Genomic DNA, 23,451 nt, shown 5'->3' with positions numbered 1-23,451 from the left:
TTTAAGGAACTAAAAGTAAAGATGAAAAAAAATAAGAGACTAAAAGTGAGCACGAAAAAAAAAGTTAAAATACTAAAAGCATATAAAAAGTTAAATAATTAAAATAAAAATTGACTAAAATATATTTTTCATCCATTTAAATATCAAAAATGTTCAAAATCTAGTCCTACAAATTTTCAATACACTTTTTTTCATCACAAAATTGAAATATATCATTTTTAGCCCAGACATAGGTTCGAATTTTTTTACATGGGTTATACATATGATGGATATAAATGTGATGATTTTACAATTGATGTAAAGTGCAATGTTATTTTATACATACCTATGTGAGAAACCATGTAGATAGGTTTGGATGTTTGAATCTTATTCTAAGCCAAGAAAAAATAATTCACATTTCAATTGTGTAAGAATGAAAAAGCATGTTGAAAAATTTTACATGGATGAATTTCAAACATTTTGATATTTATGAGAACAAAAAAATTATTTTAACCTAAAAAATTTAAAAATTAAAAACATAATAAACCCCAAAAAAAAAAAAGAAATTACATTCACATCCCATCCCATGTGTTTTTAACAAACCACATTCAATATCTCTTCGTTATTTAATTCTACCAAAAAAAAATCTAATTATTTTTCAGGTATAACCTCGAATACTCCTCATCCTAAACTCACTTGATTACTCCTCATCCTCGAATACTCCTCATACTATTAACATAAAGGGGGCTTTGATTACACTTGTGCGATCTATTTTTTTTTTTTTTTTGTGTGAATTAGGTTAGATACTCCTGTCAATTTTATTAGTATATTATATATATAAATATAAATATACTAACATTTTTCTTATTATTTCTTAAAAAATCTATTTTAAAATAGAAAATTTAAATGCATGCATGTTAATATATATATATATATATATATATATATATATATATATATATATAATTTATTTCATTATTTCTTATCAATTGAATTAAAGTTAGTTTAAGTTTATAATTTCTATATTTGTATTGTGATAAAATTTTGAGATCATCTCCATTGACATTCTTATTTTTTGGATCTCAAGTTACTTTATGTGGGTTGCATGTGTCACATTAGTTTTTAAAATCTCAACAAACATTTTACTTCAATGAAGATCTCACTAAGAACTTTAATTGGGTCTCATATGTTATCCCACATGTTTCTAATTTAATATTTATATATTCTTAAAGCATAATTAGTTTCTTCGAATGAATAAATATATATATATATATATATATATATATATATATATATATATATATATATAGAAATACATTACATAAATTTTGGGTTCATAATAACATGACAATAAATTAGAAATGAAAAAATACATAGCAATAAATAGCCAAAATAAAATTTAATTAGTATTTTCTTCATTCTCATAACGTGTCCAAATATGTTTTACCAACTCTGTTTGAAGTTGTTGATGAGTTTTCTTTTCATGCATGTGTGCTCTCCTTTGCATATATTTTTCAAAATCATAATGATGATCATTAGTTGTTGGAATGGTTAACATGTTATTGTCTAAATAATCATAAGAATGCTTAAAATTATCATGGTATGTGTGTTATTCATTCTCAACAATCATATTATGTAATATGATGCATGCATATATTATATCTTTCACTATATTGACTTGCCAACCACGTGTTGGTTCACGTATAATTGCAAATCGAGATTGGAGCATTCCAAAATCCCGTTCGACATCCTGTCTAGTTGATTCTTGTCGTTGATGAATAATTGTCTCTTTTCTCCTAGCGGTATTGGGATTGTCTTCATAAACGTAGCCCACTAAGGATATATTTCACCTATTAAATAATACCCAATATTATATTGGGCTCCATTCAGAGTATATTGCATCGCTAGAGCTTTTCCTTGTAAAACGTTATTAAATAAATCAAGAAAATTTAAGATGTTAATGTCATTATTTGCACCCACGACACCAAAATATACATGTCAAATCCACAAGTCTTGTGCAACAACGACTTCCAACATAATTGTGGGTTTATCATTATCACCTCGAGTATATTAACATTTTCAAGCTATCGGACAATTTTTCTATTCCTAGTGCATACAATCAATTGAACCCAACATACTTGAAAAGTCACGTGTCTCCCTCATTTGTAGTAGGTATTAAACATCATTGTTGTTAGGTCTTCTCAAGTACCCAATCCCAAATATTTCATTCACATCTCTTACTAATCTCTCTAAGCATTTAGGAGTGGGAATAGGTCAGGTCAGACCAGGCTTTAAAAGGCCTGAGCCTAGCCTACGATGATTTTTTGAGGCCTGAGCCTGGCCTATAGCCTATCAAAGGCTTTTATTTTGACTTGGCCTGGCCTTTTTAAAAGTCTGGTCTGGCCTGATAGCCTTTTTAAAAGCCTTCTTCACATTAATATTCTTATGCTCTGGAGTAGAAACGTAATAGCAAAGAGTTAAAGGAAAAGGAAACATTAACAAGAATAGGAAAGTCAATAAAAATAATGAGGAATATCAAGGGGCACATGACTCACACCTAAATTATAATTAATGTCTTACTTGATTATAGGAATGGAAGTTATGGAGCAGTAATGTGTAATCAAAGTCTACTAGTTTCAAAAAAATAATTAATTGTACCCAAAAAATAATATAAGTATATATTGGTATCCAAAAAATAATATAAGTATATATACATATATATATAGGCCAGCCTATCAGGCTTATAAGACTTTTTAATAAGCCTAAGCCTAATCTATTTAATTTAATAGACATTTAAAAAAGCATAAGCCTAACCTTTTAATTAAATAGGTCAGTTCATGCCAGGCTTTATGTAGGTCAGGTCGTAGGCCCCTGTAGGCCGATCTGGCCTATTCCCACCCCTATAAGCATTCTACTACATTAGTTTCACCATAGTCATCTACACTATCAGCGGACGATCTGTATGCCAATACATGGATAGCAGCAGTGCATTTCTGCAATGGTGAAAGACCCATTCTACCATTTGCATTAAACCTTGTTTGGAGGTACTTATCATGATTGCTTAGCGCATCTACAATTCGAAGGAATTAATGTCTTTGCATTCGAAACCTTTGCTGAAATTGAACGTCTATCTATACTGGGATTTTTAGTGAAGTAATCAACGAACAATCATTGATGTCCTTCTTCACAACCTCGATCGACACCTTTCTTTTACGTGTTTGTCTACTAGAGTTGTCAGCTTAACGTAAACTAATACAATATTTCGTAAACTTTTTTTTATAAAAATAATGGCTACAATTTTATAGAAATAACTTTTTTTAATTTCTATAAATATTTAAAGTCCACGACTCATTGCGAATACTGCGCACCACCACACGAACACCATGCACTACCCATCGCAGCCTAACAGGCCTCCATGAGCCATCGCATTGCCACACCTCCATGAGCCATTGCATTGCCACACCTCTGCAACCCAGATCGGCACTACCACAAATACAATCATGCCTTTCTTGTCCTCCATGACCCATATCGACACTGCCACAGACACCATTGTACCACCACACACTTCCACGACCTAGATCTACTCCACCACAAACACCACCGTGAAACCAAAAGCCTTTACCTAGATTTGAAATTTCCTCTTTTTAATCCTCTTTATTTTGTTGTAATGGTTATAATTTTGGGTTTGCAGTTGGGATTTTTTTTCATTTTGGGATTCATTTTTACTTTTCGATTTCATTGTTGATTTTGAGTCTCATTTTGGATCGATCCTTTAATTTTTAGATTTGGTTTTGTTTGACTTGTTGTCCATCCATGGTTTCCTTTGTTCTTGTTGGTTCATTTGGGTTTTCCTCTAGATCATTTATGATTATTTCCCCTCTCCTTCTTTGTTGCTTTTTACAACTAAAGTAAATTAATTTTGTATTCCTTTGATCATGTTTGTGGTGACGAACCATTCGTTTGATGTGCCGAACTTCTTCGACACTGCAATGGTCAAACGCAACAAGGGTGAGTTCATTAGTGTTACGAATTGTGACAAACCTACTGCTTAAGATGCTCTGAGCACAAAATTGTAATTATAAGTTGAATTCCAATTTTGATGAAAGTGGTGATAACACCAGTATTAGTATTTAATTAGTTTTATTAATAAGTTATTTATATAAATAAAATATATAATTTATTAAATAAATTACACTTGCTCCCTTTTGTTTACTGTTAACTTTGCCCAATACCCCTCACTTAGTGGTACAATCATTAACAACATTACAACGGGAGTGTAGAAATAATGTCAAATAACAAAGAATTAGTTGCATAATTTGTGTTATTTACTCAAAAACTGAAAGAGAATAAGTATATATTTTTATATTAGTGCATTTATCTACCTTATGCAATAGACAAATTATGAATTGAGAATAATACTTTATAAATTTTAAAAAAATAAATTTCAAAAGATTATCATGTTATAAATATTAATATAACTTGATAATTGAAATTCATTTTAGCTTGTCATAAGTATAAAATGCTTCAAAATTAAAATACATAGCGAATTATGAAGAAAAGATTATACAAATAAACTAAGAATATATTAACTTTGCATAAATTGAACTAAAATAAAAAAGAGAAAATAATAGTCAAAACAACATGACATCACTAACAGCTATACTAATAAATAACTAAAAAATGTAACAATAGCCAAATCAACATCACATCACCAACACCTATATTACAGGAATTTAATGTACATCGTCCTGCAACACACATATCCCCCATATCAGCAATTTTTAAAAGAAAAAAAATGGAAATTTATTTAAAACAAAAATGAAAATAAAATAAGTTATACCAAAACAAAAGAGAACACAATAAAAACTACAATACTACATGACAACATTCAAAATTCTAATTATATAAATCCTAATGTACCTAACAAATAACATAGTTTTGTGTTATTTTAAATGTTTAAAATAACTTAACAAATACATATGAACTCATTTCATAAAACTCAAATTTATACAAAATCATAGAAAGATGGAACATACATATTTTAAGTTTTGAAATACTTTCATTTGTATATAAAATTCTAAGTTTCATTAGTGGCATCATCTTCCTTACCAATGGTAAGAATCTTTAAACCAAGACGTGATGCAACTCTAGAATTGCAACATATAGTTGTCTATGCATAAAAACAATTTCTGGAAGATAGATACCAACATGTTAAGAGATTGTCATTGAGTCTTATTTATTGTCATCATAGAAGAAAGAACAATTGGAAACTGTTTGCATTGAAACTTGAAAGAAAAGCTTATATAAGAAGGAGTCCATGATAAACTCAAAATAAAAAAACCTTTTGGCAAATATTGCATCTTGAAAATCACCTTTGCTTCAATAACATATATATTGCATCATTGCTTCTTGCAAATTAGACCTTCTCTTCTTCTCATTCTAAGACATATATTGAGACTATGTCTTTAATGTAATTTCATTGAAAAGAAAATCCTCCAAGGCACAAAAAATAATGTAATCTTAGCTTTATGTAAAGAGCTTGTAACATCCTTTGCAGATACTTTTTGGTTCATCCTTTCTCTCTTTTCCTCCGTTGTTACTCTTAATTGAGGTTTTATTTGGATCCTTCATGATTCAAATGAGCTAAAATTCACAGTTGTTGAGTGATTGAAGTAGAATTCAAATACAATCTTTGTTTTTTGACCAATTATCATAGTTATTGTGATCCTATTTAAATTTTATGCTTAGATGCATGTTAGGATGATCAACCTAACTTTTAAGAATTTGAATTGTGTGGAAACAAGTTCAAATCCTATATCTGAATTGAAATTGTGCAAAGCTTTGATGTCAATAATGGTGGAATAAATATTTGCATTTGTAGAGATTCACTTATCTAGATATGAGTTTCTAGGTCTAAATCGCCTTAGGAATTAGGGATTTGGCTTGGAACTCAAGGATTAATCACTATGGAATTAGGATTAATCATTGTAGTTTGGATCTTGGTTGCTTGAACTAGGAGATTGATTACGAATGAGTTCTATATGAAGAATTCTATGGATTTTATCTCAGTAACACTTTTCTTTGTTTGAAAATATTTTTACTCCAACATATTCTTTGAAAAATGAAAAACAATTTAGTTTTGTCATAGCGAATTAAGGCCTCGTTACAACGAATCCTTTCTTAAACTGATACTCAACACATTCGCCACAATGAATTGACAACTAGATGCAACGAATGTGTGTAAAAATTGTTTGTTAATTTCCTTTATGTTGCACATAGTCTTTATGAATACGATAACTCCATACTCATTGTTTCTTTCTAAATTAGACTAGGTTTACTTGCCTATTATATCAGAAGCACAATAGGTATTCCTCCAATACTTTTTGACTTGATCATACTATTCGAATTAACAACATGAAATTTCCTTTGCCCATTCGAATCACCCAAATGAAACCCATTTCCATCTTCTGAATTTCTTTCAACACCATTTTGGGGATGGTTGTATTCATCGTAGTGTACACCGGGATAGACTAAATGCCAGATTTGGCAATAGTTATTTTTCCTACAAGAGATAACTGTTGACTCTTTCAACTTGAGAGCTTGGTCTTCACCTTCTCAATCAGATAAGAAAAGTCTTTGCATCTAGGAGACTTGCCTAAGAGTGGGATGCTAAGGTAATTACCCAATGAATTAGCCTCCTCAGTGCATTGACAATCATTCTCCTCATGACTTGGGTGACATTGTTTTAAAAGAAAATCCTTGTTTTTTCCTTGCTCACAAGCTAACCTAGCATGTCTTCAAAATCTACAATAATATCGTGCATACACTGCATTTGCTTCTCCTTCACTTGCCCAAAAAGAAGCAAGTCATCCGCAAACATTAAATGCAAAATTTTGGTCCCATTTCTACCCACTGTTATAGATTTGCAATCACCAACTTCTACTGCTCTAGAAATGAGGTGCAGCAATTTTTCCATGCAAAGGATAAATATGTAGAGGGATAATGGATCCCCTTCCCTTAGTCCTCGTTTTGGAGAGAAAAACTGAGATTGTTGCCCATGCCATAAAACATTAGTTTGGACAAACGAAATGCGATGCATGATCAAGGAGATTAAGTTCATGGGCATACCAACTTCCAACAACACTTTTTCTATGAAACCCCAACTCAATCAATCATGTGGTGTATACTATGAAGCAAATCTTGCATAATCACCAAATTCTTATGGATACTTCTCGAAGGAATAAAACCCATTTGGAAGGGGGACACCGTCTTAGAGATAAAAGGGCTTTAATCATTTGACTATGACTTTGGTCACTAACCTTGTGTTTGGATTAGGAATTTCAAAATTTCAAGAAATTTGAAATGCCTATAATTTGAATTGCTTTGATTTTAATTTCTTTCATTTTTCACATGCTTTGTTTGGATAAATCAATTCAAATTTCTTCCATTTTAAATTCTTTGTTTGGATAGGGCAATTCAATTTCCTCCATATGTAAAATTTCAATTTTATATTTTACATAGATGAAATTTTAATATTAAAATTTATAGAAAATAAACACAATCTAATTTTGAAATATTAATTAAATTTTTTTTTCAATTTTTAATAATTTATAAATATAAAATATTGATAATTTTAACTAGGGTTGTTTTATCTAACCACAACCAATAATGTTTTTACACCGACATCAACCAAGGTTATTTTTCGGTCAATATCAAATAGGATTTTTTTTGTCAAAGTATGTCGGAAATATTTATCAGTTGATGTCAGTCGGAGCTATTTTTTGGCTAACGTTGGTTGAGTCTATTTTTCAGCTGATGTTGGCTAGATTTTTTTTACCAACGTCGACTAGGATTTTTTTGGCCGACACCGGCTAGGGTCTTTTCGAACGACATTGACCAAGGCTATTTTTAGCCAACGTCGGCCTAAAAATCCTAGCAGGTGTTGACAAAAAAATCTACCCAATATCGGCTAAAAAATAGCTTGGTCAATGTCGACTAATAGAACATATCCGATGTTGGTCGAAAAACATCATTAGTCAACATTGGCCGAAAAATCCCTATTCGAAGTTGGCTAAAAAAATAGCCCTGATCAATGTCGGACAAAAAACCCTACCCAACATCGGATATAAAATAGCCTTGGCTGATGTTGGTTAAAAAATAATTTTGATCAATGTCGATTGAAAAAACTCTAGTGAATGTCAACTGTAAGAACCTAGTCGATGTCGACTAAAAATAGTCATGCCCGATGTTGGTAAAAAATACCTAGCTGGTGTTAGCAGAAAAAGCCCTAGCCAACATCAACCAAAAAACCTAGCTAATGTGGTTAAGAAATAGCTCTGGCTTATGTCAGCCAGAAAATCCTAGTCGATATCAGCAAAAAAAATCCTAACCGACGTCGGCTAAGAAAATCTAGTTGACATCATCCAAAACACCCTAGCTAATATCAGCTAAAAAATAACCTTAACCGATATTGGCTAAAAATAGTTTTGGTTGATGTTGACTGGAAAAACCTAGCTGACATTAGCTGAAAAACCCTAACAGGTGTTTACTCAAAAGTTAGTCATGATCGATGTCAGTAGAAACAAATCTAGCCAACGTTGGCAAAAAAAATCATTGGTCAACATCAACTGAAAAAACTTGGATGACAACAACCAAAAAAATCCTTGATCGACATTAGCAAAAATTTCTCATGAGTGACGTCAGTGAGAAAATAACCCTAACCAACATCATCTAAAAAAACCTTAGCCAATATCGGCAAAAAATAACTTTGGTTGACATCATACAAAAAATTTTTTACTGAAAAAACCTTGGCCAACGTCAGTGAAAAACAACTTATATCGATATCGACTGTAAAAACTTTGATCACCCGTAGTTGTGAGTGTTGAGCGAAAAAGAATCGCGAGCAAGAATGTGAGTTAAAGTAAGCATCTCCGAAAAAAGAATTTCAAATTCTATATTTTTTGAGAGAATTTGAAATCCCACTATTTTAGTCAATCAAAATGATTCATAAAAATACTAGAAATTAAATCTCCTTTCAAATATTTTATCCAAATAAACTATTTTATCATGAATCATTTTAAATTCTTTGAAAAAATGAATTCTCCTGCTAAATTACTCCATCCAAACACAGGGTAACTTATAAGTGACATTACACAAAGATATTATTGGGCAGAAATGGTTCACAAATTCATGATTTTTGACCTTAGGGATGAGGCAAATGTCTATCTGGTTGACTTCTCTGATATCCAAGGGACTCTCCCAAACATGTCTAGCAGCCTCACATAACAACTTACCAACAACTTCTCAATTCTTTTGATAAAAGCAAACAAGGAAGTCGTCAGGTCTTGACGCTTTCCAGTGGTTCATTTAAAACAAAGATGCTTTAATTTCCTCATAAGAAAAGCTAGTTTTCAAATACCCATAGTCAAAGTCAAAAACTCCAAGGAAGGAGAAATGGGTTTCTCTCCAAGCTCTCTCCTCATTTTCTTCAACAAAACAAAAAAAAAATTGATAAAAAGTATTAACCATAGCTTGCATTCTCTCACTTCTTCCTCAACCCAATTTCCCTCTTCATCTCTTATCATTGCAATTATGTTTCTTCTTCTTCTGTTGACAATTTTCAAATGGTAGTATCAAGTATTTTGATCTCCATCATGAAGCCGTACAGTTTTGGACCTTTAAAACCTAGCAAGTTCCTCTTGATATAGAATATCTCCCAACTCTTTTTGCAACTCATTCTCCATAATCTCAAGGAAAGGATTCCTCCTTTGATAATATTGTCGCTGTTGGATACCACCCAATCTATTCAACACACTTATATTTCTTTGCTTAATAGTTCCAAAAACATCACACTTCCAAACAGATATATTTTGTTTCAAATTAACCAAATTTGGGATTAAAGAGAGGTCTTGACGCCAAGTCTAAGCTAGATGATCCTTACAGTCTAGGTGAGTGAGCCACCCACACTCAAACTTAAAGGAGGAAACAAGTTTAATGCAACTCTAACCGTTAAGGGCAATAAGAATGGGGTGATGATCGGGAAAATTCACCTGAGGAAGGACTTGCACCATAGCATCAGAATATAAGAGCCTCTACACACCATTGCTTAAATCACGATCAAGCCTCTCAAAAAATACGATCATAGCCATTCATCAAAGTGCCCCTCCACATAAACCTGGAGCCATGGAAACCAAGATCCAACAAATTATTTTGATTGATTCGATCTCTAAATATTTTGCACTTTCTCTCTGAAACTGGAGCTCCCCCTTTCTTCTCTGCGCTGACATTATATCATTGAACAACTAACAACCACCTTCCCTACACATGATCAGAGACAAATCGTAAATTATTCCATAACTAATTTCTTTTAGATTCATTAGAACTCGCATAAATGGTCAAAAGACATCATTTATTTACATCTTGAAACTGAATGTCTAAATGGAGAAATTGGAAGTGCTTTAGGATAACAACAACATCCACTGAATGCTTCTTCCACCTAACAACAATACCACAAGAGTAACCACTAGGTTGAACAAAATCAAAACCATATAGGCCAAAGGTTTTGACCAGCTTATTCGGGTCACACCTAACTTCCATAGTAACCATTCAGCGACGTTCTTGACCGCGGCGGCGCCGAGCTCAAGATCCTCTACTTCCTTGAGAAGCTAAAGTGCAAGGTGGCGCGGCACGGCAGCAGCATCATCACAATGAACGGCAACCACGAGATCATGAACGTCGAGCTGAGGGCAATTTCGGCTTCTCCATGGAACCTGGCGTGGAGGAATTTAGGGTTTGGTGGGAATCGTTCGAAATTGGGAACAAAATGAAAACCCTCTGCCGTGGTTTGGAAAACCCTAAAAACCCAATGGAAGGCATTCCCTCTTCCTTCCGTGGCGTGAGGGAAGTGTTCCACGACGGGTTTCGAGCCCGGGTCGCAACACTGTGGCCCAACGGTGATGCAGGATCATTACTATAATCTGTAATTAGATTGCAGATTAGATGATGATAGGAGGCTGAGGGAGTTAGTTAGTAGTGCCACGTGTCATTGGGTAGTTAAGTGTGTTAGGTTTTTCAATTGGAAAGTTGTTAGGAGATAGTTAGTAACAACTTGCTATATATAGCAAGTTGTGTTGTTGTGAAGGCTCATTTTTTAGGTTTTAAAAATTCCCAATATCCTTGTAATTCTCTTCATTCTTTCTCACATCAATAATATAATCAGAATCTCTTTTTGTTTGGGATTCTCTTCTACATTTCTAGTTCTTCGATTTGATCCAAAATCCTAGTATTATATCAAACGGCCCAATAGTGAAAAGATTCTTATCGCAAAATGTCACCGTTTTGGTCGTTGGGGATTCAGTTTTCGTGCACGGGGTTTGCTGCCGCAGCACACTTCGTACGGCTGGGAGAAGATCAACGAGGAGGTTCGGGATTGGGTTAACTGGGTTAACGGCTCAACCGGTCACTTTTCGCCAGATTATTGCCGGGGGTAGACGGCGTCGTTTGGGTGAGGAAATTCTCGCGTGGGGATGAGAGAGAGTGTGATTGTTCGGCGCTTGAGCATGTTTTATCCACGGTGCCTGGTGTTAAAAGAATGGTGATGGGGCACACATTCAGATGGTGGGGATTAACGGCATTTGCGACAACAGGGCGATCTGGATCGACGTGGGTTTGTCGAAGGGGTGTGGGGATGGTTTGCCTGAGGTTTTGGAGATCAGTGGCAATTCTGGGTTGAGGATATTGACAGCGAACCCTTTGTATCAGAACAAGGGTAATGTGGATGATGATGTTGGGAAGGAGCAATGGCTTGGGGAACACGGTGGACCTAGGCAAGTGGAAGTTAAGGCTTAAGGGATGGATAATATTCGATTCTGGATACCGTCATTGATGTGGTAAGTGGTTGATTTTTAATTAATTTGTTTTGTTGTAGATGAAATGCGCATATAGATTGGTTGGATGGTTGAGTTCTATAATGTAGATGGCTAAATTTATGAAGACCAGGTTTTAAAAAACGGTTCGGCCTGATTTGGGGTCATAACATCAAGGCATTTTCAGTGTCCACGACTGCAATTGGAATCACATTGGCCATATTTGTTCGCGATTTGCTGTGATATCAATAAACATGAAGAAAGCGCAACAAGACCACCACTGATACTTAAAACCTTAATGATGACGAATAAACATCTATTTTGTGTGGGAAATTGGGAAGGTAATAGGGTGGGATTTGTATCCTCTAGGATGCTTACCAAAATTGCAGAGAGGAGTGCAGTTCAATTTTATTTTATTTTATTTTTATTTTTATTCTTCATTGGTTGCTTGATGTATTTGGCTATTTGCAGTGGTTATGTGTACTTGTGTATCACGTTTGTCAGTGTACCTTTTATTCTCTCTTACGGAGTGATTGGTAACAACTGTGGATGTGGATCCAGCAGAAGCTACATTTTTCCATTTTGCTCTGTATCTTTTCCCATTTTGGATGTGGAAATAGCTAGTTATGTGCGTTTCTGACTTGAGAACAAACCCCTACTTAGTATATGCCCACGATGTCTGCAGTTTTACTTCAGTTGTCTATTTATTACAAAAATGAGACAGAAAAACAGAGGAAGGGAAATGTTAGGGTAGAGATGAAAACATGGTTTCTTCAGAAGGGGGGAACTCTTAGTGAGACACTCTTGTAGTTAACTAACCCACCTGTTAAAAGCATAAGCTGCAAAGAATGAATGCATTAAGGTCAGGAGTGCATTCGGAGGAGAGGTGAAATTGTTTTGTTTGATTGGAAACACGTGCCAGTTTATAAATAATTGAAGCATTTTGATAAGAGTCATGATCAGTGTAGACAACAGAATGGGGTGGATTGGGATGAAAAGAGAAAAGAGGAGAGTAGAGAGCAATAGGAAAAAAAGGATAAAGTAGAGATAGAAAGAGATAAATGTGATAAATGATGTGATGAAAAAGATAGATGTAGGAAAAAACTGGACAGAAATGAGATGGAAGATAAAGTGAGTGAATGTTAATAGTTTTTCTTTATATTAAATGAATCATTAAGATGTTAAGAACTGCACACTGAGAAGTTTCTATGAACTCCACAATTCTGTAGGCTAAGTTATTACATGGTTGTTAGTCCATGCAGTCTGGTCATATGAGCATTACTAATGTTACATAGTTTGGTTGAGCATAAGCCGGATTACTTTTACTTGTGACTAGTTATAATTGATGATGGGCTGAGTGTGGTATCGAAAAGCTAAGAGGCCAATTAATTTTGGGGGTTTTGGGGGGTGGAAATGCGTTCAGAAGTTCTAAGCCAGTTCTTACTTCGTGATGACTTAAACATGTAGCGTAGAGTTGGTTACAACAACAATTCAGTTATAAAATATATCAAAAATAATATAAAAATTAAAAATTATAATAGTCTGAAAATATTTCATATAATAAAATTAAATAAATGAATTTTTAATAAATAAAGATATTATCATCAAATATGAGCATATAAACTAAATGAATGTCAAAATACAACGAAAGTGATTATATCCAATATCTTATTTTTGACATACTAACTAAGGTAAAGTATATGTAACTAAAGAAAACTAAACCTTTAAGTCTCTTCAATCTCAATAATTTTTTTCTCGTGTTTTAAAAAATTTGTAATGAAATGATAATTCCATAGAATAAAACAAGTTCAATTTTTATTTTTTTTAACAAATAGTGTTATTTTCAATCGACGTGTGATAACCTGAAAAATCAATTATGATATCCACAATGAATTTAAAATAAGATTTTATAAATTATATACTTCAATGAAATCGAATCAAAACAACAATTTATTCTCATAACATTCTCAATAAAATATTTAAACACCTCGAATATATTTAAATAAATATCACAAACACAACTTATTGGTTCCCGAAAATCATGAGACTCAATTCTTTTATTTCCGGAACTAGTGTGGATCTCGGAGATTTTTTAAAGGGTCCATGAGATCATCCATGTAATGACGTCTCATTGCATTCATGATCATAGATGGAAGTATCCAAAAAATTTCTCCATGCTTATCTATGTTGGAAACCACATGCCATGCTATGTTTACGTGTAGATTCTCTTATAGCATCTAGATGTCGGTTTATAGCTGGCTCGACATCTCAAAAGTTCTACTGGCGGAAGGACCCAAGAGATCATTGGTGGCTGCCCTGTGGGTCTATCAGGGGATGGAAGAAAACGAAAAAATGGTGGTGTGTATGGATAGCCACGGTTTGGTTAATTTGGCTAAGGAGAAATGATTTCATATTCAACATTGGGATCATTGAAGGCAAGAACAAGAGGTTTTCATTTTTGTTTGCAAGAATGGAAAACGCTGTCGGTGTTGTGCTTATAAGTGGGGTTGGTTTTGATTGTGGCCCATCATCAATGACTGTAAACTAATTAAAAATTCTGATATATCTTAATTATTCCTGGATGTGTGGTGAACTTCCCTTTATGATTTCCTCTAAAGTTTTCTCCCTAAAACTTTCCTTCTTAGGGATTACAACTCTTTCCTTAATCAACACAAGTCATCGACAGATAAGAGATAACCTTCTTAAAATTTTGTGCGGATGAACAGAGATATCAATTACCGTTTTCAATTCAATTTGTCTCATATGTTTGTATATATAAACATTTAGAGCAAGTTATTTTCTTGCTATTCATAAAAAAAAAAAAACATTTTATGTCCATTTCATCTACAGAATATAACAAACTCAGCAAATATTCATCCACAAAATAAGCTGTAACCTTTACCATTAACATTGAGGCAAAACACACACACACATAAGGCAATAACCACACACACACACACACATATATATATATATATGACACCACATAAGGCAATCAGCAAATGCAACTTTTTCAACTTTTTACACCCTTAGAACATGACACTAAATTCACACCACAATATGTGTTTCAAATACCACAATATGCTTTGATCCTGGAATCAGATTTTATGGCCTCTTCAGTGAGAAAGAAACGAAGATATCCATAATGATCAAATGGTTTATAACGTAGAGGATATTCCTCATCAACTAACTCCTCTTGTGGTTCCATTATCTTAGCAGCATATGAAAGTAGTCCCATGGAGTATCTGTCTATCTTTGAGTTCATTAAAACTCTATGTTCACAAGCGGGTATCCTGTCATTACTCCAAACCTGTGCCACAAGGTTTTAATTTAAGCATTTTTAAGGAAAGAGAGTATAACATATTCAAAATTTTATATGAGATATTAAAACATAATATAGAACTATCAGGATCGAAAACTTTGAGGCTTAAATATATTTTTGATGTTGGTAAATATATTTGATTTTGTTTTTAGTCTTCCTACATTTTTTTATTATCTTTGTAAATTTAAAATTTCCATTCTTGGTTCTCTTATCAGTCTATATCACAAAAATATTTATGTGGCTCAATGCAACATTGTCATGTAAGTAATTTTGTAATGAAAGAAAAAAAAAAGGTTTGAATACTGCAAAGATCATTAAAAATATTATGATAACTAAAAGTAAAATTTTTGTATATTTTTTAAAACAAAAAAGTATTTAAATTACTTTTAAAATTTTAATTTTTTTTTACCTTAGCTTAGTATAAAAATTGAAATGGAAAGCATTATTGAAAATTGTATGTATCTCATTTTCATTTTAGTATTATCTATTTTCATTTTTGTCACTTGTGCAAATGAGCTATATCTGCTATATGGAGAAGTCTTTACTAAATACAACCACTTACTCAAGTTTCATACATGAGTTGCCTACAAGACTAATTATTTCTTCAAAGTAATTATTTTCAGAAGCGTCAGGCTTTGCATTCCGCTAACCTTAATTATTTTTTTTCGTACCTTCAACTTTAGCATTTTAGGCACTTGATTTATTATTATTAGATTGAATTATCATTTGTGTTTAAAAGATGGAATTGACTCAAAACACTATTTATTTTACATCACTCTGTGTATTTGATGTAAAATAAAATTATTTGGTGAAGTAATTAAAAAGTAGGAGTGGACATGAATTAAATTTTTAAGAATCTAATCCATATCCAATTCATATTAACTTAAATGGATTGAATTTTAAATCTATATCCATATTTAAAAAAAAACAAATTGGATTCAGGATATAATTCATTTAAGTGGATATAGATTTGGTCATATCTAATTTATATCCACTTAAATGTTATAAGGATTCTTTTTTACAAATTTTAGTAATTAAACGCTAAAAAGTGAAAACTTAGCATCTATTCATTTAAGAGTTATTTTCAACCGACCTTGGTCAATACTATTTTCGACCGATCTTGGTTAGGGTATTTTCAGTCTATCTCAATTAGGGCAATTTGGGATGACATTGGCCCAGACATTTTTAAACCGATATCAACCAAGACTTTTTTTCGGCTAACGTTAGTCAATGCATTTTGGGTTGACATCGATCAAGGATGTTTTGGGTCAATCTTAGGTAGGGTTATTTTATGGTTGAGATCGGCTAGGGTTTTTAGTCAATATCGGTCAATAATATTTTTTGGTCGACATCGACTAGGAGTTTTCGATCAGCGTTGACTGTGACTGGTTTTTTGTCAACGTTGGATAGGATTTTTTTTTGTCGACATCGGTAAGGTTTTTTTGGCTGATGACGGTCATTGATATTTTTTGGCCAACATTAGCCGATATTATATTTTGGTTGACGTTGGCTAGATTTTTTTGCTGACGTTAGTTGAAACTATTTTTTTGTTGGCGTCAGCTAGGGTTTGTTGGCCAACATCAATCGTGACTATTTCTTTTGGCAAGCATTGGCTAGGGATATTTTTTGTTGACATCAACTAGGATTTTTTTGGTCGACGTCAATTGGGGGAATATTTTAGTCGACGATAGCTAGGTTTTTTTTACCAATGTCAGTCAATGATGTTTTTCGGTCAATATCGGCCAAAAAAATCTTAGCATACGTCAACAAAAAAAGTCTTGTCTGACATCGACCAAAAAAATTCTGGCCGATGTCAGTCAAAAAACCTACCTAACGTCAACCAACAAATAATCTCGACAGACATCGCAAAAAAAAAACCTAATTGGCGTCGACAAAAAGATAATCTCGACTGATGTTGGCCAGAAAAACTTTGGATGACATCGGCCAAAAAATATTCTCAACCAATATTGGTCGAAAGAACCCTTACCCACATTAACCAAAAAATATTCTCAACCGATGATGGTTTAAAAACATCATCAGTTCACATTGTCCAAAATAACTTTCGACGAGATCGACAAAAAAATAGTTCCTATCGAAGTTGGCCAAAAAAATCTAATCGTCATCATCTCAAAAATTGTATTAGATTTAAAAATTCAAACAAATATCTAATTCATATCCAATTGATTGGATTGGATTTAAAATCCAAACCATTTAAATGAATTTAAAGCGGATTAGATTGGATTGGATATGGATTGGTTTTATATATTTGAATTTTTTTGCATAGTCCTACTGAAAAAGTATAAAATAAGTGAAAAACAATAAAATCATTATTTATTTAAAAATGATAATTTGATAAATATATTAATTAAGGATAAAAAAAAAGAATATAAAAAATTAAAAACATTTTAAAAAATACTATTTCGATTAACGTTTCAAAAATATTAAAAATTATAAAAAAAAACTTATTTATCAAATAATCATATGAGTTTTTCAGGAGATAAAAAAGAAATAAAAAAATTAAAAATTAACAAAAATATGTTATTAAACATAAATTTTTTGAGATCATCAAAATATTCAACAAAAGTGACTCACCATCAATGCATCGCCGCCCATTACCAAATATAGCGAGGGTGAAGCACCGACCTCTAACCATTTCCCATCCTTCAATTTGACCCCCAAGCCTTCTACCTTCTGATTCAATATAGTTAGGAAAGCTGTGTCACAATGAGGAGCAACTCCCAAATTGCTCTCACCCTCTCGGGGAATTCTGTATTTGTAGCCTCGAAGCACATACTCAGTTGATTCAAGTAAAGTCTCAAATTTCTTTGTCTCGAGTCCATAGCTCTCAAACACCATTCTCTTTACAATATGATCCAATTCCACTAGTTGTTTTGCATAGGAATTGACACTTTCACTGTTCAACAGAAGAAGAAAAAACATGAATCAAGGTTAAACATATATTTGAAGTTACTAGCGTGGAATTATTTATATTGTAAAATAATTAAAAATCCTATTAAATATAACTTTTAAAGAGGCTATAATTTAAAGCAAACAAACTAACCATATAGGTCAAATTACAATTGTAAGACAATGTAAATAATTTTTATACTGCCAATGTTATATTGTTTTCTTATATGTGCCGGTGTATGTGCGCCTGATTTTAGTTATTTTTTATTTTTAATCAACTTTTACAAAAGTAATATATTTTAGTCTTTTATAAAAAACTTAAAGTATATGGTCGATTTTTATTAATCTTAAAGATTAAAAATAAATAAAATTTATAATGGTTAAAACAAAAAATATTATTACATTATACAGGGTCCATAAAATACATGTGACAAATTACGCGGTATTCCATTACACACATCAATCCTTGATGTCAGGTTTGGTACAGGAGTACGGGTGTCTAGCTCTTAGCTGTTGGACTCTCAATGGATATGTTATCTCTAACCACTTAATTATTCGAATATATTACAACTTCTTTGTCTCTTGTCATATATTCCATTGTTTACCAATTACACATTAATTTTATAATTATGTGTTAGCTATTATCTACTAGTTAGTCATTATCTGCAAGGTTGGTACATAATAGCCCAACAAACAAGGACATACAGCTCCCTCTTCACTCTATAAATATTAAGTTCTCTCGTATTTTTTTCATATTTACTTATACTCTCCTAACCTACGTAGCATTAGAGTTATTTGTTTTATAAGTTCTCCCTCTTACCTTCGAGGTCACTTTCAGTCCGACTACAAAGTTCAGGAGTCCACATTAACCACGTCTATCCTAATGTGTATCAACTCCGAATTTTAATAGGTACAATTATATTTTCAAGAATAAAAACATTCTTGAAAATTATCAATGTTTATGATTAGGATGGAAACCGAATGGCTCACGTACATTATTTGTCCCGAAAATATAACATATTTTAGTTGAGAATAGTTTAGGTACTAATGGTGGTGTAAAGAGATTTTTTAATGTGATGAAATCACAATTTTTTTCTATCATTGAAGACAATTTATATATAAGGGACTTAATGGTACTAGAGGTACCTCAAATACAGAAAACAGGCCCAACATCCAGCAACTCGATTAATCTATATTAACACCTCATCCGGTATAAATATAAACTAACCCCTTAGCTGAGATAAAAAGGCATCAGAATCCTGCACATAACCAAAACCCGCATAGCAGAATATTCTGCTTCCCCCACACAAGAATACATTTTCCAATTCCTAAGAATCAGTCACAAAACCATAATCACAAACTAACATGGTAAAAAGAATATCGATTTTTATAATAACTATTACCTTACCAGTCATATTTATTATGATTTTTAATTTATTGAGGATGTAAAAATAAATTAATTTCTTATAGGAAGTAAAACTAAAAAGCAACTCAAAGGATCGGTGTAATAGTGATGTAAAGTTTGGTTGCGTAAGTAAAAACAATTTATTTAGGGAGAGAAATTATATACCATTCTTATCATGTATAAAATTTCCTTTAAGTTAATAATAGTCGTGCACTGTAAACGATATTAATTTTTGATATAATAGATTGAGATATATATGTAGTATGTGACCCAAAAAAAAAGTAAAACTAAAAGGCATAATCAAAGTTTCAAGGTAAAAAAAATATTTAAACTAAATGAAATTAATTTTCAGGATTTGGAAACAAATTAGAGCCTGTTTGTTGCTCTTTACAGAAAATTAGAGAACTCGTTAAAAACAAAGGTAGTGAGCGTAAACGCCTCCTTTGCTGCAACGTTTGCACTACTATATAGTATATAGCAAGCACCTGAGTGAAAATAGCCAAATAATAGAAGCCCCAACAAGGTGTTGCAGAATATTTAAGGCACTATGATATTGTCATAAAAATATTTTTCGAAACTTGATAGATATAAGGTGCGAAATTAACTTGTGAATACTCAATCGGTCCATAGGATCAAAATTTGTGAAAATATTTTAATTACCATCGAAAAATCTAAGATCCTAATTAATTAGGGTGATCACCAAATCAAAAAATGAACTAATGAATCAAATCAAACAAACTAGTAGTTAATTAATTACCAGAAATGATGATTTTCTTGGGGCCACATAACGTGTGTGTATTTCTGGCAATCCTGAAAGCTGAGTGGGTTCATGATACCCACAGATTCATATAAAGGAATCCCAGGTCGTTGCCCAGAATAGCTGAATATAGGCTTTTCAGTGGTTTTCCTCCGTTTTGTTTCTATTGAGAGGTCAAAAAAATTCATCATTTCAGAATAAACAGAGTCGTATGTCTCCAAACTGACCTTATCATAGAGTGCCAAGAAACCACCATGATCCTCAAGTGCACCACGCACTACTTGAGAAGCTGAAACCCATGCATCAGTACCCGGTTTCAGATTTTTGTTGGTGAAGTCTACAACTGGTAGCTCAGACTGTGTTTGGGATTCCATGATCCTTAATTAGGACTTTAATTAAGCTCCCTATCTTGCCCAAAGATTTTGATATGATGCAAGTTATCACTGCAAAATTCAATGCTTGTGACACATGTAAATGCAAGTTTAACATTTATCCGCTTAAATACATTTTTGGTATCATAATTTAATATTTTTTTCATTTTCATTCTGTATTTTTTTTTTAATTTTAATTTTTGTAAAATGTATTTGTTCTTATTGTGGCTTAGATAATGTTTTAAATAGTAAAAAAAATGTTTTTATCAATGAAAAAAAAAACAATTTAAAACACTTTAAAATAAAAAAATAAAACAATCATATTTTACAAGAATTAAAAAAAAAACTTAGAAAAACAACAATAAAAAAATACTAAATTATATAGACTAAAAATATATTTAAATCTATTTAAAATTTCAAAAATCGTGTGATCCTTTCTTTCTCAAAAATTACCTTACCTCTATGTCCTTAACATCCATCCACCTTTAAGAATTGATACTAAAGTAGTGGTCTATCTAACCAATAATAATAAGAAGAAGAATTTATAACTATTAATAATAGTAATTACACTTTTAGTATACAGATTTCTTATTCTTAAATTATTCTTATATATATATATATGAATGTTTTTATTTTCTTCATAAATCTTTTAAGATATGTAATTGTTGTCACTTCTTTTAAAAAAACTACTACCACTATTTTTTTAACTGTTTTTTTTAAATAAAGATAGAGGAAGGAAGTGCCTCCTTTTCAACTAGTAATCATGATAATAACACTCTATACCAACATATAAAAAGAATATTATTTACACTAATTTCTAAGATCATTTTACCCTTAATAATATTAAATGTTATATACGTATTAATGAATCCTCTTTTATTTCTATTCCGCAAGAAGTGCAACCGTCAACAATTTTTGAACCTTCTCACCCATTATTCTAACAATAATTTATCAACTCTACTCCTCCTATTTTTCTACACCTATGTCACCGTTAGCAACATGATCACTTTTTGTCAGATTTTTTCAGTTTTCCAAATCAAAGATTTTATAGTGAAACTTGATAACTTCCTTGCTTACTATTTTACTGTTGCGACATTTACATTGTCATGCTTCATAACTGTCTTATTTTTAATTTTTTTTTTCTCTCTCTTTCTGTTTTTTTTTATTTTTTATTTTGAAAACATTTTTTAAAATTACTCAAATAGTGGTATTCACAATATCCAAACTTAATTTTGATGACTTAATTCGTCCAATAAATTTCCATTCACCTAGAATTAAGATAATAATACACACAAATAAATTACTCTCATCACGAGTGTGTTTTCTTTCTCAATTATATAATGCATTCCGTTAAAATTTAACTCATTTAAGGAAATTATTTTTAATTTGTTGAAGGACACATGTGCTTTCAATAATTATATGTGATTCCAAATTATTGAAGGTATCAATTTAATAATGTTGTGTGAGTGCTTATTAATTAAATAAAATATATTCATTGACCAATTGCTTTGAGATCTCCTATGTGTAACAATTAATTTTTCTCTCTTCCGTGCAAAATTAGTTGCTTCAATTCATGAGAGAAAACATGTTCATTTCAGGACATTTGTGTGGGACTCCAAATCATTCAAGGTATCAATTTCAAACTAATTATTTTCTTTACTCTCCACTTGCATTAGAAAAAAAAAGTAATAACTCCCTCCATTGATTCATTATAACTCTTTTTGCCCCATCTTTGTTTATCAATTTTCTTTATTAGCATCTTATTTATTTATTTTACATAATTTCAGTATGGGTGCATATATGTATTTGATTTAGAAAAGAGGCAGATGAATAAATTTGAGTAATCATTCTTATCTCCATAATTGAGTACTCACTCTTATATATATGTTTTTATTTTTTTTCTTCTACAAATGTTACAATTATGCTTGGATTGAATAGATATATCAAACAAGCAATGAGTAGATTAATTGATAGTTTATGAGCTTTAGAAAACAAACAGATTGAAAAAAAAAAACTCTCAAGAGAGAACAAAGAAGTTGTCACGCAAGCACATAGAAAAAAACTCTTGTATTTTATAATTTCTTTTTTTTACCTTATGCTCTTCTTCTTCATGTTATTTTATATAACTTTTTTTTAATAAAAATTAAAGTAACTCTTTATTTTACTAATTATTAAACTTAGGTATTTTTTTAATACTACTAAAATACAATAGACTACATGCAATGCATAAAAAATAATATAAGAAGTAGGAAAATTCGCATAAATCAACATGTATTCAGAAATTATATTGAACTAAAATTAATATACACATTAATTAAAAAATGATAAATATAAAAATAATATAGTGTAATAGAAATCCAGACACATAAGTGTGACAATGCCAATAATGATAACAATAATGATTATGTAATTAGAGAATAAAAAATAAATATATTTGATTAAAAATCACATTGAAGATGCGTTATAAATTGCAGTGAAATAATTTGTAACATTTTTTATAAAATATTTTGTTTCCAATTCTATAAAGGCACTATACATAAATCTTGAATTGTCACATAAATAAAAAATTAATTTTATAATAATTATTTGAAATCAGTTATATGATTTGAAATAATTATTTTTCATAAATAGTTAATACAAGAATAGTATATATTTTTTAAAAAATTATATCACTGCAAATTCTTCCTCAAAAGTGTGAGACATGGATAAATTAGTCCTTAAAAGATAAAAAAAATTCAAATATAATCCTTGAATGTGCAATAATTAATAAGTGTAACAAATTAGTTCTACATATAATTTAATAACAAATTGATCCTTAAATTTTATAACTTAATGTTAAATTAGTC

At 31.4% G+C, this 23,451-nt stretch overlaps 1 protein-coding gene and 1 pseudogene across 1 annotated transcript; one reads left to right on the top strand and one right to left on the bottom strand.

Moving 5' to 3' along the window:
* Nucleotides 1-9,153: 9,153 nt before the first annotated feature.
* Nucleotides 9,154-12,115, top strand: LOC114391130 (annotated as a pseudogene).
* Nucleotides 12,116-14,659: 2,544 nt separating this feature from the next.
* Nucleotides 14,660-20,724, bottom strand: LOC114389590 (probable inactive 2-oxoglutarate-dependent dioxygenase AOP2). The gene is made up of 3 exons (XM_028350291.1): nt 20,235-20,724; nt 17,758-18,079; nt 14,660-15,153 (listed from the first exon to the last, which is right to left on the bottom strand). The coding sequence occupies exons 1-3, from the start codon at nt 20,606-20,608 to the stop codon at nt 14,911-14,913; spliced, it is 939 nt and encodes a 312-aa protein (XP_028206092.1). The 5' UTR covers nt 20,609-20,724; the 3' UTR covers nt 14,660-14,910.
* Nucleotides 20,725-23,451: the final 2,727 nt, after the last annotated feature.

The sequence above is a fragment of the Glycine soja genome, chromosome 16, assembly GCF_004193775.1.
Source record: "Glycine soja cultivar W05 chromosome 16, ASM419377v2, whole genome shotgun sequence".
NCBI lineage: Eukaryota > Viridiplantae > Streptophyta > Magnoliopsida > Fabales > Fabaceae > Glycine > Glycine soja.
The sequence above is the reverse complement of the archived record's forward strand: the minus strand, read 5'-3'. Positions and strand labels throughout refer to the sequence as shown.

Coding starts and splice junctions, on each gene's coding strand:
- LOC114389590 (XM_028350291.1), bottom strand. CDS start 20,608: ATGGAATCCCAAACACAGTCTGAGCTACCAGTTGTAGACTTCACCAAC. Junction 18,080..20,234: donor CAAGAAAATCATCATTTCTG/GTAATTAATTAA, acceptor TCTGTTGAACAG/TGAAAGTGTCAATTCCTATG. Junction 15,154..17,757: donor TGGGCGGCGATGCATTGATG/GTGAGTCACTTT, acceptor CTTGTGGCACAG/GTTTGGAGTAATGACAGGAT.